Source organism: Oxyura jamaicensis, chromosome 4 (assembly GCF_011077185.1).
Source record: "Oxyura jamaicensis isolate SHBP4307 breed ruddy duck chromosome 4, BPBGC_Ojam_1.0, whole genome shotgun sequence".
NCBI classification, from domain to species: domain Eukaryota; kingdom Metazoa; phylum Chordata; class Aves; order Anseriformes; family Anatidae; genus Oxyura; species Oxyura jamaicensis.
In genome coordinates, this window is record NC_048896.1 from 84,215,046 (window position 1) to 84,242,178 (window position 27,133).

The 27,133-nt window shown below is 38.2% G+C and overlaps 1 protein-coding gene across 1 annotated transcript in view; it reads left to right on the top strand.

Annotated features, from left to right (window-relative positions):
* Positions 1-24,896, top strand: part of MAN2B2 (mannosidase alpha class 2B member 2) — a 29,117-nt gene extending 4,221 nt beyond the window's left edge. Inside the window, exons 3-19 of the mRNA XM_035325282.1 lie at positions 2,515-2,620; positions 4,942-5,114; positions 6,013-6,128; positions 7,124-7,301; positions 9,981-10,179; positions 13,482-13,672; positions 14,523-14,709; positions 15,598-15,731; positions 17,565-17,821; positions 19,654-19,845; positions 20,786-21,038; positions 21,144-21,254; positions 21,355-21,547; positions 22,200-22,352; positions 22,703-22,815; positions 23,690-23,807; positions 24,649-24,896. Of these exons, the coding sequence (XP_035181173.1) occupies positions 2,515-2,620; positions 4,942-5,114; positions 6,013-6,128; positions 7,124-7,301; positions 9,981-10,179; positions 13,482-13,672; positions 14,523-14,709; positions 15,598-15,731; positions 17,565-17,821; positions 19,654-19,845; positions 20,786-21,038; positions 21,144-21,254; positions 21,355-21,547; positions 22,200-22,352; positions 22,703-22,815; positions 23,690-23,807; positions 24,649-24,743 (2,769 nt within the window). The 3' untranslated portion in view covers positions 24,744-24,896. The remainder of the gene's footprint in view (positions 1-2,514; positions 2,621-4,941; positions 5,115-6,012; positions 6,129-7,123; positions 7,302-9,980; positions 10,180-13,481; positions 13,673-14,522; positions 14,710-15,597; positions 15,732-17,564; positions 17,822-19,653; positions 19,846-20,785; positions 21,039-21,143; positions 21,255-21,354; positions 21,548-22,199; positions 22,353-22,702; positions 22,816-23,689; positions 23,808-24,648) is intronic.
* Positions 24,897-27,133: the final 2,237 nt, after the last annotated feature.

A 27,133-nucleotide genomic window follows, 5' to 3' on the forward strand; every position in this document is an offset into this window, starting at 1 on the left:
TGACCTCAGCAGCACAAAACTAGTAGATAGGATTCAGCCCTTAATTTTCTCGTCTGGTTCTTGTGCCTTTTCTGCATTTTAATCAGTTCTCTATTACTTTTATAATAGCTTCTTGGAAAATTAAGATGATTAAAAACAAATTTCTGTGAAACCTGTTTGTCAAACATTGAATCTCTAGAAGCTACGATGCTTGTTGATAAGTGACGTGTTTTTCACATTAGCAAGTTGCAAATCTTGGGCCTTGAAATTAGGTCACTGTGGTTATTGTCCTGCTTTTTCCACTTGAACTCTAGCATTAACTAGTTTCTGTAGTACAGCCCACAGGTTTCAATGTAGTATTTTATTTGAAATACAGGATTTAATTCTAGTTTCTTTTGGAAAATATGCTTTGGATTAGTAGTATCAGCATTAAAAATTAGTAAAAACCACAGCCTGAGCACTAAAGCTGGTTTTACAGTTCAGACAAGAACATACGTAGGAGTGAAATGGGCTGCAGCAGTACACAGCCAGATGTGAACCTCTTAGTTCTCCGTGCATGTTGTTCCCGCATGCTGTCTGGGTGTTTTAACTATGGGGGAGAAAAGATACGTAGCCACTTGTAGCTGGATTGTACGTATGGGTTGATGGAAGGGTAGTACCAGTTGTCCCAAGGTCCACAGATAGGTTCTGCTGCTGTAACAGCCTGCTGCTTGTACAACTGTTGTGTCTCTTTCCTAGGTTCCCATTGCCTTTTTCCAGCTCAGGTCAGTGCAAGGGCATGTCATTACAGATTTTTCTGTTTTCTGGGCTTGGATATGATTTAAATTATTTGAAAATACTAAATAAAAAAATAATAATTCAACTTCCCTATGATTCCATGAAACTTAAATAAAGTTTCCATGGCCTAAAGTCTGGCTCAAAGGTATCTTTTTTGGACATCGATCCAAATGGGGAATAATAGCTACAGATGCTTTTCATGTAGGTCAGGACCAGTTCTGTGCTGACAGCAGATATCAGTTATCTGGTTTCCCAGCATGCTAATCAGTCACCACAGTTGGCTGGAACTAATTTATGAATGCTGAGCCCTGAAGCATTTTCACAACATTGTGAATGAGAGAAATGATTATAATCAAAATTGACAATCTGGCATCGTATCTGAGCAGACACAGGGGCATTCACTGAAGGTTCATGGGGAAATAAGCATAATAGGTCTGAAACTAGCATCCTGCATGACAGATTTAAAAATAAAAAATACAAATAAACAATGGTGAAGCATAAAATACGTATTTAGACTTTCTGTTGAAAGTTTGAGGTATGTATATTTGAAGTTTTAGGTAGCGAAGTAACTATGATAAAAGCAGAAGCCTCTCTAAGACTTTCAGAAAGGGGAACAGATTACCCCCTCCCTACGTACCCACATCCAGCAAGTTTGCTGAAAGCTGCACTTAATGGCATACTTGCTGTTTCTAGTTGTTGAAGTTAAATAAAATCTTGTACAGGTCATAATACATTGACAGGTTTTAAACTAGGAAAAAGAACAGTAAAGAAGGTCAGCAGTATGTTTAATCATATGGACAAACCCACTACATATGAAATATCTATTTCTTGATAAAGCTTAGCGAGAGAAGCTTTCTCAAAAAAAAAAAAATCTGGACACTTTCCCTTTATTATTTTCTAGGAAGAGTTGCCATCCTTCAGGTTGTTTTTTCTTTTTTTTTCAGTTGGTTGGTTATTGGTTTTTTTTTTTTGGTTGAGCTTTTTGTTTGCTTTTTTGGTTTGTTTGTTTGCTTTAAACTAGTGTTTGTGGTTCAGAGTTATCTGAAATAACCTTGATTGTACTCCTATGTCCAACCTCTGAAGGCAAGGTAGATGCTTACAGTATTGAAGAGACGTGGGCATCGCCACAGCACCCTGTCTTCCTCCTGGATCCCACAAGGTTTGGTCTCCAATCTGTTACTGAGGTCGGGAACTAGATAAAGCCCCAGGAGCCTGGCCATTGCTGCTTGCATGGAGTTGCACCTTGCTCACTCATCCAGCTTCCTAATGCTGTTCCAAAGCCAGGATGCAGCAGGAGGAAGACTTTGGGAGAAGCAATAAAATCTTCTTTTAATCCTCCAGCTCTAGCTGCCTTGAGGCAGGATTCTAGGCTGCTGCAAGCATGTGGAGATGAGAGTGATGCTTAGATAGTATAAATCATGAGGAGGAGTACTTCATCATGATCAAAATCTCTACTGAGGAGTACCAAGTCAGTGTCTATATGGCAGTACATCTTCGGTGCCTACTACCTGGTTTCAGTGTAAACTGGGTGAATCAGTGCACTGTGCAGGGTATTAATTTGTTTCCCCTCCCATCACCCTGCCCTTCTCTTTTTGATAGCACACAGTATAGACAGCCTGTTATCCCACTTTTGTCCTGGATGCCTTCTTGACAAGTGTTGTGTCTGGGTAATACTCTGCAATCTGAAATGATTTGGCAGCCTTTTTGGATAAGACTGAAATGACATTTATGTCCTGTGTCTTAATTTCTATATCATAGGTCCATCAGTTGCTTCAGGAGGGACAACTGGAATTTGTCATTGGAGGGCAAGTGATGCATGATGAGGCTGTGACACTAATTGATGATCAGATTTTACAGCTGACAGGTATGCATATTTGCATTTAGCTTTTGTTTTTCATTGTGATGACCTTGGGGTGGTTGCTTTTTCGTTTCTCCACCCCTATTTTGCTATTATTTTCTTTTCTATTCTTTAGGAGCTGATTAAAGTATTTCTTACTTCTTATTTGCTGATGGGTCATCTGTATAAAAAAATCTTTGCTTTTAAAAGAAAAAATAACTACGGGCTTGTAGTTTGGGCTATGTCAATTATAAACTCTTTTGAAACAGAGGCCTTTTTAGTTTGTGTCTGTTTGAGAGCTTAAGTTCCTGCAGAGATAGTTATGGTGAAACTGCGGGTTTGAAAAACTCTGGAAGAAAATAACTGATAACGATTCAGAGTGTGAGGGGGTTTTATTGCTTAGGCAAAGTCTTCTGCAGAACATGGGCCACAGAATGTCACCAAGGTCATCTGAGCTGAAAGTCTTGCTTGATGAAGAAGTCCCTCATAATCATTAACTAAAGCCTCTGTTAGAAATTGACACACATTTCCAAGAGATGCACTATATTCCATTTTAATTTTCTATCATCTGCTTCCAGCCATTTGTATGTTATGCCTCTCCATCAGATAGCATAAAGGGTCTTTTAGTATTTTGGCTTATCTCGGTTTGGTTAAAGAAAAAAAAATAAAAAAGGACAATTCATGCCACCGTCACGCTTTAGATGTCTACAATATGTCATGAGGGAGTGGTGTGGTTTTGGAGGGTAAGAGGATATATTAGTACCAGCTGTCCGTTGTGGCTGATACAAACCCTGCCTGTTTCAGGGCTATACTCTGGGCAGCTTTTTACAGGAGAGTAATGCAGTTCAGACAGCAGCATTTCCATTTGCTGAACCTGAGTGCGCACTAACACTGGCCATGTTCCCTGCTTGTCAGTGTTTATCAGGAGCACAAAGAGAGCAGCTGATTTGCTTCTCAGTGAGTCACCACATTGCACTCTGGCCAAAAGGAGGAGGGAGAATGAACATCTTTTTTCAGCTGACTCCTGTATTTATAGGTGGTCCTGAAGGCTTTGTATGTCGAAGCCGGGATTTTTCCAAAGAAAATACTTATATTGGCTGTTGAGTCCTTTTCTTGAATGCTAATATAGCTTCTTATTTCAATGGAGTTAGTTGCATAAATCATTATTTCTAATCTAATATTTAATTCTGTGTATAAACTAAATTTTGTTTAAAAGAAGATTAAAACTTAGTAGTTAATTTAGCTGGGATAGAAACATTAATGTATTTTAATATCCCCATTAATTTTTCCTGAAAGCACTCAGCTCAGTTCCCGCTGTTAGGAGTACCTGCAAGCAAAGTTTGTATCCTTGCGTTTTGTTGAGTACACCTTGAAAAGAGAAAGCCAGTGCAGACATTTGGGGTCTACGTCTCCTATCTTCTCCTAGCTGTGTTCAGGAAGGGTCTAGCAAAGTGTGCCAAAAGTGTGCTTCAGTGAGAAGAATTAAAATAAACTCATTCTCTGAGCATGTTTTCACAAAAAAAAAAAAAAAAAAGACATCAATCGTGGAAAAGATGATGCCTTGCAACCTCAGTTATTTAAACGTGATCTTTGGAATGGAAGTAACCCAAAATGAGCCAAAGTGGTTGTATGTTCAAGTAGTTATGTGCACAATTCCAGAACTATAAAATTAACATCTCCTTTTCTCTCTCTCTCTCTTTTTTTTTTTGACAATAAGAATCATAATGCAATATACTAAAGTTATTCCTAAAAGCAACTGCTTATCTGGTTGGTATACTTTTATTTACATGGTTTGTCTGAGTTGATCCAGTTGGCTGGTCTTTCTGGTTTTTGTGGTTTTATTTATTAATTGAAACTCAACTTAATAGTATATTAATAACATGAGTTGTAAATAACATTTAACAAGATTGCTGTTAACCTTTGACTCTATTTTTTATGATCTTCAGTCACATTCATGTTAGTTTTGTTCACTTACTCCTTTGTCATTCACATGAGACTGAAATTTCCTGAGATGTGTCTGATTTTTAGCAAACACAAACTCAGACTTCAACCCATTAGCCTTAACGTAATCTTTCTCTAAGTAGTTTCCCAGGCCTGTCTTTAATCATAATTCCTGTTTGCTGTTCATCTTTTATGATGTTAATAAGTTATACTTGGCACAGCAAAATAAATATTGCCAGTGTGAAAGTTTCTGCTGTGAATCATTAAATTCCTGAAACTTTAAATGCTTTGGAAAACATCAACGATGAGCTATCCTTTAAGGGCTTATCTGTAACACTACATGCATATTACATTGATTAAAATGAACTTGTACATTGTTCCTAATGTAAACGTATTTTGCTTTGCAGAAGGCCATGGGTTTTTATATGAAACTTTTGGGATCAGGCCTCAGTTTTCTTGGCACGTTGATCCTTTTGGAGCTTCAGCTACAACACCAACTCTTTTTGCTCTCGCTGGTTTTAACGCTCATCTTATTTCTCGAATTGATTATGACCTGAAGGCTGACATGCAGAAAAACAAGGTAAAAAATACCCAAAGACTGAAGCCTGTGTCAGTGTGTCCTTATAATAATGTAAGCTGTTCAGTTAAGAAAGGCATCCCAGATTTGTGCAAGAAAACTTAGGTATTTTTTCTCTAAAAGTAACACACCAATTGCATGTTTGTAATGGTAAAATATATTGTGTCTGTGTAATACTGTCAGTAATATCTTTGACTCTGGTCAAGAACAAAATACAGTCTATCCTGAAAAAGACATTAAATATGTGCAGGTGGGCAAAGAATAAGCGGGCCTGGAACCACGACTGTTAGAATTGGAGGCTTTTAGAATGGCTTTCAGTTTTGCCTAAGAAAAGCTTAGATATCTTGTTTTTATGAACACAGCTTTAAAGTGTGGTGTGTGTGTTTAGGGCTGGTGGCTGTCATGCTTGGAACATTTATTTGTGACTGTAAAAGTAATAATACCCGGTCAGTCAGAGGTGCAGCTAAACATTATTTTGCTGCATTTGATTTCTGTTTCAAGTTCTGCCTTCTCTAGCTCAAAGTTTACTTGCAGATGCAGTAAAGATTTTTCTTTTCATAATGCAATGTTGGATCCTGGTTTTTCAACGATCGTATGCCCTAAATTATGTGCGAATGAAGGGCTTTCACTGGCATGAGTTTGACATTAGGCAAAGATTTTATGAATGTTGCATGAAGCTCAAGCGTCCCTGAAGAAAACAGGATTCCTGTTGAATTTGATGAAGCCAGGAATTACCACCTTAAGCTTGCAGTGTATTGTGATTCTTCCTTTCTGCTTTTATGAACTTCTGAGAATCTTTTCCCATCTAAATGTTTTCAGGTAGCTGACAGTCTGGGGGCTTCCAAAATGGTACTTCTGCTTGTCATTGGGGTAATGGTTTCTTATTTTGCTTATTTTCCAGAGGCTCCAGTTCGTATGGCAGGGCTCACCTTCTTTATCTGAAAGTCAGCAGATCTTCACCCATGTCATGGATCAGTACAGCTACTGTACCCCCTCGCAAATACCTTTTTCAAACAGGTCTGAAGATTTCTGAAATAGGCAGAAGTATTGATTACTTCTGAGAGTTGATATGGTCAGAGCTTAAGTGTTTTTTTTTGACTGTTTTCTTTCAATAGTATTCTTCTGCTTTGCTTCATAGATGTGTGGTAGGTCAAGGAGGTGTCTAGACTCTGTAGATCTGAATCAGGGTTGTTAAGCACCCCCCCCACTGCCTACCATAATACGTGAGGTTTGCTCATTACCTAACAATTGAATCCTCAGAAGTGACACTTTCTACTGACAGGCATTAGAAATGCTTCAAAATATTCTCAGACTTGAAAAATAATCTTTCCTACCACCAGGAGGCTTAGAACATGGGTATAACTTTCATCTATTGTGTCAGTTCCTATCAAAAAATAAATACAGAATAAAAATGTGAAACAAATCAGTTACTATAAACAGAAAATATCCAAAGCAGGACTGAGATTTTTGTTTCTCTGCCTGAAAAGTTAAGATTTAAAAACTCCGTGAAGCTCAGCAGGGACTTGGCTATTGCTAATTGATTGTCTATGGGAGATTTTCAGCATTATATTGGGCTGAGGTTGTGTACATTATCAGTATGTGAACTGAAGAGGCTCAAATTTTCCATTTACTTTGTGGAAAAAACTCTGAGAGCTGTGAATTGAAAACTTTATTTCTTTCTCTGTCTTATCAGTAATCCACACCATGTAAACAAAGTCTACTTGGGGTGATTGTTACAGAGCTTGCTGGTTTGTTCTGTGATTTCTTTGTTCTATGCCAGTAAGCAGCAGGGACTTGGAAAGATGCATGGTGCAAAAATAAAACAGACAGCCTTCCCCCTACCACACCCCCAAATGAACACTAAAATCTGAACATTGGCAATGAATAGAAACTGAATTTCTTGCTTCTTATTTCCTGTGTGTCTGCATTTTATCCCAGCACCTTTCAATGTGTTTCTCCCAGTTAGATGAATAAATCCTGTTTATAGCCTATTGCTTTCTTTTTCTACTTAGATCAGGGTTTTATTGGAATGGATTTGCAGTATTCCCAGATCCGCCAAAAGATGGAGTTTACCCAAACATGAGTCTCCCTGTTACAGATAACAACATCCATCCGTATGCACAGGCCATGGTGGCAAACATTAAGGAGAGAGCGGCCTGGTTCCGAACAAGTGATGTTTTGTGGCCATGGGTAAGTGCATCGTCATCTGCGTTTGCTTGAGAAGTGCCAAGAACACCTGCAGAATGGACAGTAGGTAGTTGCTTCTTCACTGCACTATGTACTGCCCAAGTCCAAGTTCATACCACATGACTGTAAAGTGTTTTTCTAATAAGTGGGGCCTATATGTCTGGCTAGTGATTATTTTTAAAAACTGAAGCTTTCTTGTACAGTCTGCCTATTGTCTACCAACTCTTCCACCCTACTTAATATAGAAAGAGATGTAACAGAATTGTAAAGCTCTTGCCAAGCTATGTACTACGATACTGCATTCTCTTTCCTTACCTTGTGTTGTCGATTTCAATGATCTCGTTACATTACTGCTTGGCACAACATAATTCTGTGTTAACAAAAATGTTAATCTTATTGAAAATGTACTAAGTATTAGGTCGACCAGGTGTTTTTGAACTGATGTGTTAATCATTTTTTTTTATACTATCTTTGTATTTTAGTTAGAAACAGAAGCATATCCCAGCTGGGTCATCCAAACACTTTTTTCAGCAATCTGCTATGTTAATTACATCCTCCATGTACAAATCACACTGGTATGCTTTTAGCTAGCTTTAAGTCATTAGAAAAGAAAAACTTTGCCCAAACTGAATGTACAGTCTGTTTCTGAAATTTGATAGATGCTGTAGGTCTCCTAATTACAATTAAAATGTGTGTTCTCAAGGCAGCTATTTTACCAGAGTATCTGTTGTCACAAAGAGCAAACATTTTCTGATGAATGCAGTTTTCTGAGTCATTGTTTCACTCCTGTATCTGTGCCACTGTTACTTATATTGTGCTGGATTTTTGTTATTTTGTGGTTTTGTTGTTGTAGGTTGAGGGTTGGGAGGGGGAGAGAAGTGGGCTATAACGCTCTGGAGTGGTGGTGCAGGAACAGTTATGTTAGAATGGGAAGGAGGGAGTCTGGAATGGTGCATTTAAATTCTAGATGTCTTGGTCCAAACATGCAGTTTTGCAATAACGTAAGAAAATTTCAGTCCCTGATTTCCTGACTTGCTTTGCTTTGTGATTATTACTCTGTTTAAAGCCTGTTAAAGTTTGCTACACATTCAGAGCAATTTGTGAGAAAGTGGAAAGAAATAGACATTTGGATACCTCTGTAACTAAGCTGATTTTTTTCATACTTACAGTTTGAAGGACTTTGTTTTTGGTTTTTCTCCAGTTAAGAATTAGGAAATAGGCACCTTCCTGTTTCAGGTCTGACCTCACATCTAGACTAGTGGCAGTTTTGTGATGAGCTATATGGACAAACAAGTGCATTGTCATGATCTGAAGAGCCTGTTTGTGCAGGAGGTGCCACTGGGCTGCGGTGCTGTGTAAACTTCCAAACCTGCCTCTAGAGACTATAGAAAGATGTAGGCGGGAGGGGGGGAACGAGTTGTCTTAAGGACTGGAACTGATCCTTGAGATCTCATTTGGCCTGTGTGTTTAAACTAGTTGTACAGTAATGCATAGCATTCCTATGTAAAGTTTTGTTCACATAATGAGTGGATGCAATGACTAAATGCAGCAGGTTCTCCTGGATATCCTTGTTCTGCAGGGCTGTTCCATTAAGCTCAATTCCTTAATGAGTTAAGTCACAAGGTTAAAGTTACTGAGCTTGTTAGGTAAAAGGTTGGGGCGAAAGTTGGGATTGCAGAGAAAATAGAGCCTCCTTAGACATCTTGTTTCAAACAACTTCTAATTTTTGAAGACAAATCACTGAGAGCATCTTTATTTTGAAAATGAGATCAGGATATTTTGTAGCATGAAAAGAGTTGACCTGTTGTGCAACATTTCTGTCTGAAGCATAGAGACATGAAGATGAGGGTGCATTAAGCTGGTGTCAGTTAAGCTCCTATGAAGCCTTTTTTTTTGAGGAGAGGAGAGTTTCTTACTGTGTTACTGTGCTTCAGACAGATGCCTATACTGTTACGCTGATATTCAAGAACATACATGCCATGGCCAAGTAATTCATTTTCCTGTTCAGCTACCATAGGTGAACAAAGACATTCTTACCATGCTTTTTTTTGAATGTTTGTGCATGCACATTTTATGTATTGAGATGCCTTCTACAGAAGGCAGAGGTTGTGCAAGCATACTCACAAATGAGGCTTTACTACACAGTGTATTACATCGCATAGAGATAGGATGAGCATCAGAGGTACTGTAGTCTGCCGTTGAGGCAGGGGATCAGCAACACGGTGTGACTGCGGGGTTCACTTTCAAGAGAGTTTTGTTTCACATCATCTCCACAAACTTCCTAAATCTTATTTTCTGCTTTTAAGAATGCTAATAGAACTTCCTTGTTTTCTGCTAAATGTTAGAAATGCAGTGTAAAAAGAAGCAATGACCTCTTTTCTAGGCATATATGCACACATTTTCCAGTTGCTGCCATGAAATTTTACATTCTTGCACAATATGGTGAATCAACACACTTCTCCCTATCTGGAGGGAGCTGGTCAGCTGGTTATCAGCTGATCTGTGCGAGTGACCCTACCCTTGTGTGATGATTTTGTAACAAAAAACTTCTATATGGACAGTCAAGATAGAAGAAGCAATACCACTTTAACATACACTAGTGTTAAAAATAATAATAATAATAAAATCCTTCTAAATTACATGACCCAAAGTTATTTCACTGTTCTGTTTTCTGAATTTCAGGGCTGTGACAAACAGTTCTTTAATGCATCTGTTCAGTACTCCAACATGGACCTATTGTTGGATTATATTAACAAGCATTCTGATGAGTTTGGAGTGACCGTCCAGTATGCCACTGTCAGTGATTACTTCCAAGCAGTTCATAGCAAAAATCTCACATGGGAAATCCGGGATTCTCAAGACTTTCTTCCATATTCAACAGGTAATTAAGTTAATAGCTGTGTAGTACCTGTCCCGAGCGTATATATTTAATAAAGGGAAATTGAAAAAATGAGAGAGAAAAGAGCAAAAACACATCCTTATATTTATTTACACTATCAGATCCAATAAAATTGATTCAAACAATTGATCCAACAAATTGGTCCAAAGTTAGTGGTACAAGAAAGATGGTAGGGCAGTGGTTGGAATATTTCTTTGGGATAGCTAGAAGAAATGGCTGGAGGAAGAGAACCTGAGACAAAGAGTATAGAAATAGCAAAACTTGGCAAGAAATCTAGCTCGATTTTTGTTTTGCTGCCTTTGAATAATAATAGAGTGCAAAGGACAGCTAAGCATAAGGCATAGCCATGAGTGTGTGATGTCATCTAAATTTTTGTTAATGACCCAAAGCAATGGATAGATATTATATGAATTGGTTTCTGTTACAGTGAAAACAGTGAGCAATGACATATACCTTTAGGTCTAAGCCACCTGACTGAAATTCAATAAATTCTGAATAACATGTACTACACAACTATATAGCATGCTGCTATACAGTTATCAGGCAGCAGTAGTAGCAGAGGTGCTTCACAAAGGTGTGTCAGCATAAGATGTAAGCCTTTCATAAAATCAGAGGAGTCTTGTTCGTTGTCTTGAAAGCAGAAATCCTAGAACACTATTCTGCTTGAATTATAATTTTTTGAGTAATTTGGTTCCTGTTTAGACACAAAACTTGGAAATAATTGTTTTCTCTTCCTCCCACCTATCAGCATGCATAAATACCATTAGTCTCCTAGGTGTTCTGCAGTATTAGATGTGTGTTAGACCTCTCTGCCTCTTTCCCCGAGGTGCTCTGTAATAGGACACAGAGGTGCTTCAGGATCCAGGGAACTGAAAGGAAACTAATAAACCAAAAGATACCTTGAAACAGTTGGCGCATGGCCAAACTGAGCAATGGCCTATTATTACTGTTTAAAAAAAACTGGTTTGTGCACAAATTAGAGCAGAGATCAGAGCAGTGACACGGAGTAATCTGTGAATGTCTGAAGGAGAAGTGAGTCAGGTAAGGAAGGGAAGAGCAAGGTCATCTGAAAGCTGAGGTTCCTGGTTCCTTCTATGTTAGTGCAGTGAAACGGGTGGATCAAAGTGAAACGGTGCGGAGGATTTGATGTCCGCACTCCATGCATTTCCAGGAAAACTAGATGGAATCTGGTCACATAGACTAAGTGCCCATTAATGCTTGGCACATACCTTCAGGTTTATTATAACATGAAAGGAATCCAATTTGAGAGTTCAAAAACTTTTTTATATATACACCAAGTAAAACATAGTAAGTAAGGATGACCAGTGAATTCATTCAAAAGCATGTTACTGGTCAAAGCAAAACGCTATGGCAGATGTACCCACCCAAGTCTCCTTAGCTCTACGAGAAAGTCTTTTTCATTAAAGAAAACTGATCTAAGTTCTGGAAGAAAACGTGTTTTAAGTGAAGCCTCAAAAAGGAAAAATAAATCCTGTATTTCTGAAGTTCCATAATGCAGTGGAACTGCAGTTTATTCACTGAAATACATTGCAGTTTATTCATTGTACAATGCGGTTTATTCATTGAAGTTGCTTGCTTGTTACTTTCTGCACTATATCAATTCTTCAGATAGAGCTGGGAGTATATGAAGGCAGACATTCCATACCCAACGTCCCTTTAATCACTTTTCCCAGTAAACTTACCCTTGAATACTTTTTGGTTTAGGCCTCACATATCAAAGTATGCAGAGAGAAGACAACAGCAACTTCTCAGTTTTGAAACTCATTAGTTTGTTTCATTGCATGGATAAAATTATCATGAAAATACTTTTTTATATAACTGTAGCTACCTACCACTGCTTCATCACATTCTTGACACTGGATATATATCTTGCACTAATATGACCTAAATTTAGCTTATATATCCAATATTCCTTAGCAAGTCTGTTAACTTTTAAATGAATAAAAATAACCGTTGCTTCCTGTGAATCACTGCATGGACTGATCCCTGACTCACTCACCTCCCCCCAGGGATCATGTCACGTCTAACAATTTGCCGATAAATGCATTGCCAGCTCTAACTGCTAATATCCTTTCACATCTGGGCTCTTACCTGTATCTTTTGGCGTAATTTACAGGCAGTAGTCACTTGTCGCTAGCTTGCATAACAGCAGCACCCATCATGTTCCAGGTGGGTGCCCACACATAGATGCAATCTCTTCCCCACATAGATGCAATCTCTTCCCCAAATGTCTTACTGTGCCTTGCAATTGCAGGATAGATTTGAGTGCACTTTCTCCCACATACTGTTTTGCTTCTTGATGATTAATCCTCTCTCATTCTTTCTATGCCACTTTATTATGAGTCACTTGTTGGGCTCAGTGTCGCTTCTGAAATAACGCCTTGGAAACTCAAGCTTTAAGTCCCAGAGAAGTATTTACTTCTTCTACTCTATGTTCGTTGTACCATGCTGCTGTGCATATGCAACACTTGTTTGTAACCTTGAAAACTTTCAATTTCTAGCATTTTTTCAGGCCCAAGGAATGTCCTACAGTTTTTGACCAAAAGATCCTGTTTTCTAATTGTTGCTTTTAATTATAGGGTGATAGCAGTTTATTAGTTGTACGTATTCACTTTAGAAAGCACTGTCTGCAACTTCTTTCTGGAAAAACAATTCAGCAGTGGTTTATCCATTAAGAAAAAAAGTGACTAAGATTTGGAGGGTTTAAAAATGTGTAACTTGTTTTTCTAGTTTACTCTATGGGATACTGGAACTCGTTAGAACAAATGAACCACTGAAACACTTTCCACTGACCACTTGAGGGCATATTTTGGTGTAGTTTGGAGCACTGCAGTAGTATGGGGTCATATTGTCACATCGCTGTTTACTCCATTTTGAGGATGTTAAATTTAAGATCAGTCTTTTTATCTGACTAAAAGTTGGGAGTATGGAGGGCTCATTAACTTTATTAACAAATAACATAATGTGCGTTAGTGAAGCTTAAATGGTGTTTTGTGCACACAAGAAGTTTCTGCAGTTACAGCTTAATGTAGTAGATAATGGCTTAGTATCAACAGTCATGTTGCTAGGCCTGTAGGAAAGGCTGTACCCTTCCAAAGGGTGTGTTTATGGCTCTGTTTCTTTGTAGGGCTTATGACTATTCCCTTTGGCTGATGTGTATAATCCACAGCAGTTTTCATGCAAGAAGCTGTATGGTACTAGCCTAACAAGCAATAACTGAAATGTTTTTTTGGCATGTATTGGGTCTCTTCAACTCTTAATAGAGCCATTTCAAGCATGGACTGGGTTTTATACTTCTCGAAGCACGTTAAAAGGAGTTGCAAGGAGAGCAAGTTCACTACTTTATGCTGGAGAGTCCTTTTTCACACAGTATGTCCGGCAACACCCAGCAAGTTCTATTTGCAAATGTGGAGCCCTAAAGCAACTTCAGAGTCTTAGATGGGCAGTGTCAGAGGTAAAGTTCTGTTTATTTATAATAAAAATATTTATTGTCTAAAGGCAAAGCTTTTCTTTTGCATTCCAGTTGGAGTGTCCCCATGTCACGTTTATATTTTTAGCAATAAATTTCCTTTTTAGCAATTTGTTTGTGATTTAATAAGCAACCGTCATGAAATAAGACTTCAGCCCCTTAGCCACAAATTCAAGATGCAAGTTACAGGCAAATGTTTTCTTCAGCTGGGGGAAAGGCACATGGTTCCAAACTTTAAGCACATGAAAGTCCTTTTCTCAGTTCTATTATTTAGAAAATGGTTACAATAAAAACCTGAACCCACTCAAAGTTGCTAATAATCTCTATTTGTGTAAGTTAGAAAAGACAGATATGTTCCTTCAAAGTTAAGCAGCTAAGTGATCAGCCTCATGCCACTGAACATTTACAGACCATAGTCCTTTTGCTGGTAATAAATGTTTTGTCAGCTAACTTACTGACCAGATATTAGTAGCAAATGAAAAACTTGTCTTTCGATGGTATTTATGAAGTATAGTTGTCGTTTTTTATTTTGTTAATTCGCATTTTTCCTCTAAATACATAACTTAGAAATTTATGAATATTAAAAACCAAGTATGTGTAGCTGGAAATCTGTGTGTGTCTTGTCTTTGACCATTTAATTCTGATAGCAATATATTGCAAGTAGCAATTTGGAATAGGCAAAAAGCGAATGTGTGAATATGGCTGTAATACCCTTTTTTGAAATGAAATGACTGTTACTGGATTGTGCTTTTTTTTAAAAATAAAAATATAAAGAAGGCTGGGGGGGAGGCAAACCAGTTGCACTGTAACCTTTGAAACTACTCTCAAATGTAAGGTCCAGCACCACGATGGTATAACAGGCACAGAGTCTCCCAAGGTGAAGAACATGTACATGGATAATTTAATGTACGGGATGTTCAACGTAAAGAAGCTAATGGCTTCTCTAATCTTTGACATGAACAACGCTAAGAAGAATGGAGATGTCTATTCTTCTGTTTACAGTAAAGACTCAGGAAAACCAGGTACTTTTAACACAGCTTTTCCAATTTCCAGGGTACGTTATGAAAGTTAATGTGCTCTCCTTGGAGAGAGTCCACATGGTGTTTATCACTGAACCACTGCTGGAAAATCCTGCTTGCCATATGAGACCTGCTAGGCCTGAGGAAACTTGTGTGAATTTTTGAGCTCTCAGATCTCAAGCACCTGAAAACAGGACCTTTTAGCTGTTTGACACCGGGTCAAAGCTCTGCATATATCAAACCTGGCTCCTAGATTCAGTCCTCAGCTATATAACAAAGGGAAGAAAGAGCTGGTGATCAGTGTGATTATTAAACGAAGCTTATTACACAGCATGATCCTGTGCCATAATAATCAATCACAATTAAAGGTTCTTGCTATGGCATACTGCCAGCAAGTGTAAAAACTTAGAATTTTCAGGAGCCTTCTAAAGACTGCATTGCTTTTTTTTCTTGACTTTGGAATTTTTTTAAATTGTCAAATGTAAACAGTGCCATAGGCTGCGCAGCAGACTGATTTATTTTTTTACAGGGTTGTTTTTAGATGAGGCTTCTCATTTGATCTGTATAACTCATAAAGTTAATACTGCATGACAATGAGTTGTGGTAAGCTGCTTATTTTCACTAGGTGCTTTTACATTCAACTCAGGTGTCATTGGCTGAACGCAGGGTATCTTTTATTGGGTAAGTAATAAGGGGAAAAAAAAGCAGAGGGTTTTTTATGAAGTACTGTAAAATGTACTACTTGTTTCAATCATAAAATTTTACTGCAGGGTTTTACACTAAAATGTTGTAAGATGGTTGTGCCTAGACAGATCTCTTAACTATGTATTTTTAAAATGAAAGGTAGTTGTAGTGACTGATAGCTCTTCTTGTTCCTTTGTATACCCAAAGGTACTAGAGATGTTGACCAGTATGTTATTGTCTATAATCCACTGGCATGGAACATCACCACCTTTGTCACTATCTCTGTCAGCCACTCATCGATGAGTGTATATGATGAACTGGGACGTTTTGTACCGGCACAGGTACTTCACAACTTTTTTTCTCTCTGTTGCTTCTCTCTCACTTTCCAGTTCTCACTGACTTGATGCTACATGGTAATATATAATGTTACAGTGAAAACAAGGGTTACTTCACATTGGGGTTTCCTAGGTATCCTTTAAATGTTTTCCTTTTTTTTTTTTTCTTGCCTGCACTCTCAAATAGAGTTGTTTTTTTTTTACCCTTAATGTCCAAAATGGCTTCCTGCTATTCTTGTCAGCTTGGTTTGTCCTTTGCATGTCTGCTCTCTACCACGCTGCGCTTCTCTGTGCCTTTTTTTTTTTTTTTTTTAAATGCTGTTTCTTATAAAGCATTGTCCCTGCCTCCTGCACATAAAGGCCTGAAGAGGCTGCACACACTTCGAGATGCTCCCATCTGTCCCCAAGATGCCTGATAGCTCAGCAGCTTCTGCTGGCTGGACAGAGTTATGAATATTAATGCCGTGGCTTATTACTACCCACATGCGTTAAGGCACACTGTGGTCAGATAGTGATACACAACAGCTCTCTAGTGTTTCTGCATTTCTACATGGTGATGGTATAAGATTATATTGCCTTCATCTGGAAGACATCAGCCTCTTGGTCATGCTTAATTTCAGCCAATTAACCTTCCAGAATTCCTGTCATCTTAATTATTTTAGCCTTGTAACATACACGTGAGAGACAGCAATGTATTTTAAAGTATTTGTTTCATGATTTAGGATGCCCTGAATTCAAGCTGTCACTTTTTATTTAAAAGCTCTCTGTTCCAGAGTTGGTCTATGTTCTTTTTTTTTTGCTAGAAGCTACGTATATGTGCACATGGATGGTCACTTAAGGCTAAATGAAATCTTTACCGGTAAAGAGAAGGTGGTTTGGGATCTTTTTCTTCTAGTATGTGCTGCTCAAATGTTCATTTATATCACAAATTCCTTCCCCCTGGGAGAGAAATCTTTAGTTTAGAACCTTGATACAAGTATAGGTTGGGGGGAAATGAGGCTTGGCAAATACTCTGCCTCTTCTGTACCACACCCATGAGTTGTGTAGGGAAGGCAGAGAATAGGAGGTAGGCCCTCTTGGTCCTAAGGATAGGAGGTCTGCGGTATGAGCAGATGGCCATATGCCAGGCCACAGTGTGAAGGTACAGACAAGTGTTATTTCTGGTTAGTGGTAACTAACCCCTTCGTCTATGTAATCTGTATGGTATTTATGGAGTCCACTTTCTTTCACCAAATAGGTAGTAACAAATTATATAATATTAATGGGAAGGATATGTGTAATTATAAAAGTGATTTTATTAAATTGTTTAAGGTATTTTGATATTCAATAGCACTGCTGTTCTCTTTACACATAAGTATGGCACATGCTTCCACCTCCCTCTCTTTATGTCTTCCTTAAGGTGAGGGTGTTGCTTTGACCTCTTGCCACCAATTTTATCACATTCACACATGTCACTTCCTTTATGTTTCAGTCTGTTACGTCACTTAACAGATTAGATTTACTTGTGGTTATTTCTGCTTACATATACACTTTGCAATGTGATCTTAATCAAGATCTGTGACTGCACGTTCCCATTAAAATAAGAACCAACTTTGGACTTCACTTAGCAGTCCTCTTCCCTTCAGTACTATGGCAAAGCTTAATCTGAGGTCACTGAAATCCTAATTAAAAGCAGCATGGATCTACATTATAATTAAGAAGTTTAAGACTGACATGTTTAGAAATGTATTTTTCTAGCACTGGTTAATTGTCATAATTTAGGGCTTACAACATGTGAGGTCAGTTGCCTTGCTAATTAATTTTCTGTAATGGAGCATTGTTGTGTGTGTTACCTTACAGATTCAAAGTTCAGCAGAGTCTCATTCTACCTATGACCTGTATATTCTAGTTGAAATAAGTGGTTTGAGCTACAAAAAATATATTGTTAAGCCCTCGAATGGTAAGCAATCTGCATTTATTGGAAAATCAGTTAAATACCAGCGGAAAGACACAACACGTGAGGTTCAACAAAGCCCAGATCTGCTTCCTGTGGTTAACGACTGCTACCAGATCATGTTTGACCGAAGCAATAATCTAATGCACAGCATTACAGACAGGTGAGTTATTTTTTTTTAGAGACAGAGGAGTTATTTTTTAAATAACATTTCAGATTCTGTAAAACCTTTTTGTAAAAAATAAGTGGAAGTACTCTATCGTGTGTTGTAATTCTGAGACAACTAACAAAGTGTTCGTTATAATTATTTTTTTCTCTGCAGTTCACATTTCCTGTAGAAAGGAGGATGCTATCATGGACAGGATTCCATATTGTTTCTGTGATGTTGTTACCCAGTTTAACCATGCAGTCAGCATAAGATAGCGTGACAGATCACACTATTAACTAGTAGATCTGAAGAATCTCATTTACTTTTAAACTAAAGAGAGGTATGACTGTGTATTAAAGATAAGTAAGCACATACACTCTGCTTGCCCAATGAGCAGATGAGTGATAGAGCAAGAGCTTACTACTCATTAGTGTTTTACAAGCCCTGTATCACTGTTCCTATAATAGGAAGCTACGAAACTTTTTGAAAGGAAGTATTTTGGCAAATTCTACTTAATTAGGCAAATAAAATGGAAGAGCAATCAAGATGGAGGTGAGATACGCAGTTTGCAGCTTGTCTTTCTTGGCTAATGTGAATTGGCCTAATTTCTTGAGCTTCAATGGAGCTGTGCTGCTTATTGCCTGCTCAGGATTAAGATTCTCAGCTATGTACTGCTGGAAGATCTGACCTCTTTTACATTGGCCTAGTGACTGGAAGATCTCTTTCACCTTTGTGATTTTGTTAGTAATTCTGCCTCCTAGAGTGAGAAATCATTGTCTAGTATAGTTAGAAATCAGCTTTAAAAACTATAGATGGGCATGAGCCAATAGCCCCGAAGTACTTTCTATAACTGTCTCCAGATCTCTTGAGGAATCCTTAAAGAATATAATAAAGATAAACAAAAATCTGAATTCAAATTCCATTTTTCTTCACCCTGTTCTGGCAGGCAGCAAGAGCTGGAATTCAGCATGTAGGAAAAATGGGATATTCATTTTCATTGTACAGCTTCAGGCAAGCCCAGAATGTTTGGGTTTCAAAAAGTTTGTTTTGGAGTAGTAGAAAAGATTGGAGTATTAGAGCTGGAAATGCCCCCAGGAGTAATAGGAAAACTTGGATGTGTTTTGATCCTCAATTATTACAGTTCATAGGTTGCTATATTAACACTAGCAAAAACTGGTGGCAGTTTACATTTGTATGCCAGATCAAGTGCTTTTTTTCTATTTTGCCAGCAAGGCTCCAGTAGAGGAGCAAAGCTGATGGCTGAGGGCAGTAGCATCTTAAATTACCTTCATGTGACTTTGTGAAGAGTGTGAAATGAGGTCCTAAATAGTTCAACTGTAGGCTTTGGGGGAGAATAAGGAGACAAAGTGGGTACTGGGTGTGGGCCTTTTGTTACCCTGTTGCCAGTATGTTATTGTTACAATTGCTAAATACAGAAATCATTGCTAAATATGGTTCTGTATAGCTACAAAATCAGACAAAATAATCTGATTATTCATTATTATCTTATGATGTACCTTATTGTTGTACAACGGATTGTTTTTGGTCCTGTAGCAACTCTCATTTTTCTTTGAAGTATGAGGTAATGTAAGCGTTGTTTCGGTTTTAACATGTTGCTATTTTACAGAAGTATAAAACGAATGAAGCTCCTTTTATTTACACACTGACAGCTGTATTAGCACGGAGCACTTCAATTCTCTGCTGTTCTCATTTCCTAAGTTTTATCAGATCTGTTAGTTTGAGGAAACAGATTTTTCTTACATTCCAAACCTCATTCCAGCTTTGCATCTGTTATCTACAAAATGTGCTTATAGGTAATACAGCTTTTTTCCTCTGTGGATTTGCAGGGAGACTAACCAGACTGTCCAGTTGACCCAGGAGTTCCTTGAGTACCACGTGAATGGAGACGTGATGAAAGGACCCATTTCGGATAACTACTTATTTGCCCCAAATTCTTCTGCTGTTCCAATATCAAAAGCAGTGGAAATGGAAATAGTTTTTGGAAACTTAGTGACAGAGATACGGCAATATTTCTACAGGTGCAACACCATCACAGCTTCACCTTGCTTGAATGTTTAATCATCTGTAGATGTATGTGAGAGTAGCTCTGTGTAATTCCTCCTGAACAGTGGAGTCTGTGTTCTGTGAAAGTTTTAGACAACAGAACTATACTTAGCAGATATGTGCTAATGCTGAGAAACTGCTTCCTTTAGATAAGTCATATTACTGGGGGGAGGAAGGGGAAGATTGCTCAGTTACATCTGCAGTATGTTTCATAATGTAGTTTCTCCTTGAATCCTGTTTCCATTCAATTCAATGAAATTTGCAGCTCACGTCTTCTATACGAGTGGAATTTGGACATAATGGTTCATTTTCCTACCAGTAGAAATCTTTCTTACAAGTAAATTTAAGACAAAGAAGGGAATCCTACACAGGGACTCTCAGGCTCTTTAATGAACTAGTGACTTTCCTGTGTTAGTCATATCCATTTATAACCTCCTTACCTTCTTTTCAGTCTGGTTATTTGATTAAAACTTTTTGCTTTAAGTTTAAGGATTGTAGCTGAGAAACACCGTTTGAAAACAGTGGAATTTTTCTATCAAAATGAACGTTGCCCAGATTTAAAAAATACATAGGTAGAACTACATGTATTCTTGCAGTATGTTTGTTGCTTAGGGAGTCATAATTGTTTTTAAACTTTATTATTAATTTTGAGGAAATACAGAGCCTTTCTAGTCAAATGAACAGTCCTCTTTACACTTGTAACACTAAAGAAAATTGTCAAATATCATCTACTTCAGCTGAATATCTGTACATTAGAAAATTAAATTGAAAATAATTTCAGTAATTACATAGGTTGAATACAGGCAACAAAGTTTGTCTATGTGTGTGATAGCATCATGAAAGATTTGTAAGTCTTGACATAACTGATCTAGTGCTCCACCTGATAAACTGTGCGTATCCTTCTCCTTCTGACAGTAACGTTACTGCCCAGTATTATATATATGCCATGTATACCAGGCTGTATTTTGTACCAGAAGGCTATGATGGGAAGCTGCTATGCCATAGGATAGAGCAAGAATACAGTGTTGGGCCTTTGGAAGTTAATCGTGAGGCAATTCTAAGAACCAGCACAAATTTGAACACTGGACAGCTACTCTACACTGATGACAATGGATATCAGATTCAGAAAAGACCATTCAAGACATATGTGAATAACACAGCAGCTCGGGTGAGTGACAGTGCATAATCCAAACTCAGTCGTGTTTTATCTTAATTCTCCATTACTTTTACCTAGGTTAATATCAACACTGTATGATTTACTGTGTGTTTTCAGAACTATTATCCTATGGTCCAGACTGCCTACATTGAAGATGATGCTACAAGGCTGACACTGCTTGCAGAAAGAGCTCATGGTGTCTCAAGTCAAGGGAACGGACAAATGGAGGTAACAAATAGGCATCTGTGTTGGTTGGTGGCTCCTTTTTTTCTCCCAAGGAGTCATTTCATGGCTGGTAACTGTTGTGATACTTACCTTATCAATACAGGTGATGCTTCACAGAAGACTGTGGAACAACCTTCAGTGGGACCTGAATTTCAATCTCACTTTGAATGACTCTTCAGTGGTTCATCCTGTGTTTTGGCTCATTTTAGGAACCAAGTCTTCCACCACTGTTTTGTATCGGACAAGCCAGCAGGCTTTAGAACACAGGCCAATTGTAATGTTTGGACAATTTTCAGGTAACTCCTCCCATCCTCTGTGCTATCTTTTAAGATCTGAATGACTTACTTGTTTTGCTTTGATTTGTGCTGTTAAGTTTGTAAATGCAGACTTCAAGCCTCCTGAGTGATGAAGTTAGTATACAGTGAGTTAGAAAGCAGATTTAGAGACTGTTAATTACTTTGCATTAATTTCAAATACGGATGTTGTCCAAGTCTATGAAATGTTTCTCGTTATGTAATTATCTCTTACTCTTGGAGGAGAATAAATTTTAAAGCATCTAATGAGAACAAAATGTCCACATGGGGAATTAGTGCAAAGTAGCTAGTAGATCATACATCAGCTTCCTGGATGCTGAGTCCTTAATAACCTTTTTTGAGTAATTATTTTAAAAATATTTGTTTGACTTGTTAACTAAAACTGAAGCCTGGTAGTAGAATAGCAACTTGAGGCTGCAGTGAAATCTGCTTTGTTGGAAGCTTTTCCAGCAGTTAAAATCATTCTGCTTTCTGCTTTGTATCTCAGAAGGCCTCAGAGGAGAAAGTCTAGCATCTGCTTTGGATCTGCCTTGGCAGAGAGAGCAAAAATCTCTTTACCCTTGCACAGTACTGTAGCCAGCCGCGTGTGTGTGATGGATGTTTGATGTCCATTTTTGTTTCTTTTTGCATGGAGGAGATAAACCAGAGCTACCCAGGCGACTTCAGCAGAAATCAGTCCACAGTTCTCCTGTAACTGTCCCACCCAATCTTCATGTCCAGTCCCTGAGCATTCCAGGGTGGAGATACAGCTCTAATCATGCAGAGCAGGTCCGCAGCATTCGCATGGGTAGGTCCAAAATAGCAGCTGGATGTTATATTTCAAAAAGCTGGCTTTCTATTTTTCTGTCTTCTGTGAATAATACATTTATTTATTCAAAGTGTTAAAATCCTTTATCAAGACAGTTAATTGTACCCTATGATTGCTCTACTCAATTACTAAAATATGTCTCTTGTATGAGTTAGTGTTATGTTCTGTCAACAGTGGGAACTGGGTACTTCTTGTTGTTAGCGCTCTAGCTAATCTTCCAAAATGTGAATTAAGTTCAAACCCTGAGAGTATAAAGCTCAAAAAAACTGCTTGAAAACTGGTTTTATTTTTCAAGTAAGAAAATGCCTGCATTTTGTTTTCTCTTAAAGGTAAACAGAAACAAGGTGATGCAGACTTCAGTCGTGTCCTGCTAAGAATTAGGCACCTGTATGAAGTTGGAGAGGATCCTGTGCTGTCTCAACCTGTAACAGTAAATTTGAAGGTAAATCTAGTCCTTCTAGGTTGAACAGCACTGAAGGTGGTTTTGTTCCAGAGAGAGCAGGTTCTACCATGAAATGTCCTGTGTGCTACAGACACCACAAAAGGTGGATATGATACTATATGATCTGTATGAAAGGTGGATATGATACAGTTACTACTGTAACTGTCGCCTCAGAGGAAAGCAGGTCTTATTTTTAATCAGCTTTGCACCACAGAAGCTCTTCATACAAAGTTGCCATAGGCACAGTATGAAGATCTGCATAAATATCTGTAGGACTGGTTCCATTGAGCTCTTGGTTGTATAACGCTTCCTTAGCAGCGGGCGAGTCTATTTTGCTGTTTTGGCAAGTTGTACTTGGAGTTAAAGAAATGTGGACAGAATTAAAGAAATCAAACATTTTTTTCTCTATATTTTATTTCTGCGTGAAACTTTAATCACTTTTGTCATACTGTGTATTTTTAGTTTTTGTTGTCCAATCTTTCATATAGAAATAGATTGTTTTATAATACATGACAGGTGTATATTTTAAAACATGAAATACTGATTTTGATGACAATAACAGGTGAAGCAAGGTGTAGGGTTCTCCATTTTGTTTTTAAAAGTTCAGTAAGAGTTTCAGTTCTTGGAAGGAGAGATTAGTAGGCTTGGAACTCTGCTACAACGCAGAGGAGGCTCTCAGCATCTCCGCTTCTTAGCTGCAGCCTGGTGAGTCTGTAGTTGCCTTTGTGTTGTGGGACCTAGCAGACTTTTGAAGTCTCTACTGCTCTGCTTGGCAGATCAGTGCTATAGATGAAGTTCTGCTCTGGACTGACTGTGTACTAGACTGGTGGGTGTTAAGCTAGTGTCAGCAAATTATTTTTTTTTTTACTCACAGTCTTTGCTGGAGGGATTAGGATCAGTGAAGTCAGTGGAAGAGCGATCACTCACAGGCACCTGGGACATAAACACTTTGAAGCGGTGGAAGTGGAAGACTGCACAAAATCCAAGCAAAGGTAGGTGAAACAAGGTGGTTGGTGTCTGTTGAAGCTTGATGAGTTGTCTGATTGAAAATATTTCTGCATTTGCAAGACTAAAAATCTGTTCATCTGTATGACAAACCTGGTATGCAGCATAGCCTGCAAGCAGTAGCATTTAGCAAAGATTCCCTGCAAGCCCTGGTGGCTTGTTTTGCCTGGAAGTGTCAACTCCAGAAAGATTTCAAGCTTTTATCTGTTTCCAGATATATGTGGCTATTGTGTGAAGTCATGCTTGTTACACATTGACTTTGTTAGATGCTGATGAGTTGGGTTAATCTAAATTTAAGCCTATGCTCCAGAAAAACAGACAGCAGGAATTAAAAATGCACCACCGTAATCAGCTTGAAGGACTGTGTGTGGATAGGATTCAAATTACGGCTGACACTCAGGTTGAGTTCTGTGGGTGACTTCATTTCTCATTCCAGTTAGTTACTTGGACATTCTCCTTACTGTCACTGCTGCACATGTGCCTTGTAAAAAGCTTGCAGACGTTTTGGCCTGGGCTAACTGGGAGTTCATAGCTCTATTTGACTTGCAGCTAGGAACTTGCTTGCTGTTTAATCATAATGAAGAAAAATGCATGACTGGGGAGTTGCTTGCATTTTCTGGTATGAGTCAATATCCGAAAAGCAAATGTGTATTTTACTGTTATGCATAAGTGCATCTTAGGTCCCATGCTACTTATAGCTTTAAGAAGAACCTACTCATACACTAGCTTTCATGGAACAGCTGCGTTAAAACTTCTAAGATAGAATCATATGTACATTTGAGTAAAGCTGCTGCTTGAATAAAGTACTACTTTTTCTGTGTCTTGCAGGATTCTCCAACAGTAGAAACATATCAGAAAGCTACATAGTGACTGTTCACCCAAAGGAAATAAGAACTTTCTTTGTATACTTTCAAGATCAATAAAGTTTGATGTTATATTTCAGGACTGAATATGTAGTAGCTTCCAACTTCTGTTTAAAGACATGAATGCTTTCCAAGACCATCACTCTACGGCTGTTAATGAAAGGAATAGCCATTGGAATAGCCATTTTTGAATAAACTCTAAATTTAATTAAACTGTTGGCCTGTGTTGTGGGTATTTTTGTTGGTTAATTACTTACAGTGCATGTTTTCTGAAATTTATTCAATTTGAAAATACAAAAATGACCTTAGTGTTTCAGTGCAAGCATTCTTGAGCACTTTCATATTTGCTGTGGGCAGTTTAAAAGTGATTGCTTCTATCGTGTTTCATAGTGGAGTACTGTCAAAATTGTATTAGTCCACTAGTCTGGAGTTTTCTTTCTTATTGTGGTAATTTTAAGAGTCTTTTCTCATGGTTTTTCTTGTTAGAGGAGATGGCATCCAAGTCACAGAGCAGACATTTGCCACATGTCAGTCTGTTCTATATGTCTCATATTTTTGAGCTACTTTGTCTTTTCGGGCAACAACTACAAAGCTTCTGCTTCCTTGTAAACTGAAGTTGCATGGAGTATTGGTATTCCTCTGCACTAAGGTCATTAAAATTGACTAGGTTTGCTTCATGCTCTCCCATCAGTCTTGTGTTCTGGGTAAACTGGAGCTAGTCTGGGGACAGAAGATGTATTGCCACATGGCTCCTAACTAATTCATTACGTACCTTGAAGCAAAAACACTGTTTTTACGGCATTGTGAACTTTCATAGTTCTCAGGATCAAAGAACATGCACAGTAGTAACAGGATATGTTCTAGTTAGAACATTTAGTTAGAACATCTAGTTAGTAACATCAAGTTCTAGTTAGTTATGATGGGCTGTGTTTAGAGAGAAACTGGCAGGAACAGTAAATTCTGAGCAGGTCTGACTGAGCAGCAGCTAAAGGAAACACAGACAGTGGCTGGCTTTCCTAATAGCTGTTATGGTTTGGGGTTCAAAAGAAAAGTTGCATTTTTCTTCTTAGCTCTAAACAACATGAAGCTGTAGAGTCTGATTCTGTTCATGTGCCGCTGGGCATCTCTACTTATTTTACTTGTTCACCATGAAAATACACATGAGAATCAAGACGGTCACTTTACGGTAGTGGCAGTGATGAAATATCCTTGGTACATACAATGCTGAACAAAACTAGTTCTGACCAGCAGATGTGAAACTGAAAGAGAAAATACAGAGGATATAAAGGGAAAAAATAAGTGCATTTTAGTCAATTAATAATTCCAGATCTAGAATCATGTAAAAATGACATTTTGCTCTGGTAATTGTTCTGATGTAATTCAGCTGTTCAGCAGTAATTTCGTCCATGTGGAGACACTGATCAAGAACAAAGGAGACTGTAAAATACAGCTGTTGTGAAATAGCTCTGCTGGAAGAGCTGCACTGGTGGTCAGCTTTTCCACAGAGACAGTCTGTTTATGCTAACTGATGGCATCTCATTGAAATCACCACAAAAACTGCCAGTTTTCAGTTCCTGGGTGGAGAAAGGCTTTGTCATATTTTCTATTGGTTATTTTTCACACCTGGCTATAAATACTTAGTGATACACCAATCTAACCTGCCCTGCTGCAGGAAAAGGCATTTTTCTGCAACATTCTGCCCCTAGGGCAGATGTACCTGTAACTAGGATGCAGTCAAGCATGATGGCAGCTATTTTCATTTTGTTTTGTGTATGTACCTGGAAAATGAAATGCGTTTGGCTGAGTCACTTTGCTTGGTAATCTTTTCTCAATCCCTATGCAGAGTTACCGTGTGTTACAACAGGTGTACTGCGTAGGTCACACAGCAGTATGATTTCACTTCATGTTTTTGTGACTGGAATGGCATTGAATAATACACGTGCTGGTAATAGCAAACCATGCTGGTAGATTATAAAAATTGAGCTGTATCTTTTATGGGCAAGGCAAATCCTGCCCAAGAGGTACCTGCTCTGCAAGCAGTAGAGGATGCTGCAACTGCTAGCTCTGGACACTGCTTTCCCAGGTTGTTATATTTCTAGTATCCTCTGCTGGAACAAATCCTGCAAAAACCTGTATGCAGAATACTTTGAACAGGAATACCTCATCACTAGCTGATTTATCCATTTTGTTTTGTTTTTTTGTTTCTTAACTTCAATTTGTACCGACTTTCTGATTTAATGGGCAGAGGAGATAGGCATGGGACAACACTGGAATATTTTATCTGGAGTTATTTGAGTGCAATTGGCCATCAGGGAATAATTTGCCAGAGTAGAATCTTGTATTCCACCAGAGACATCCAGGAAGGTGGTCTGTTAAAAGCATGGCATTCCTCTAGAAGATGTTACTGTATATTTGATACGTTTTTTCCGAAGACATCTCAGCCCAAGCAA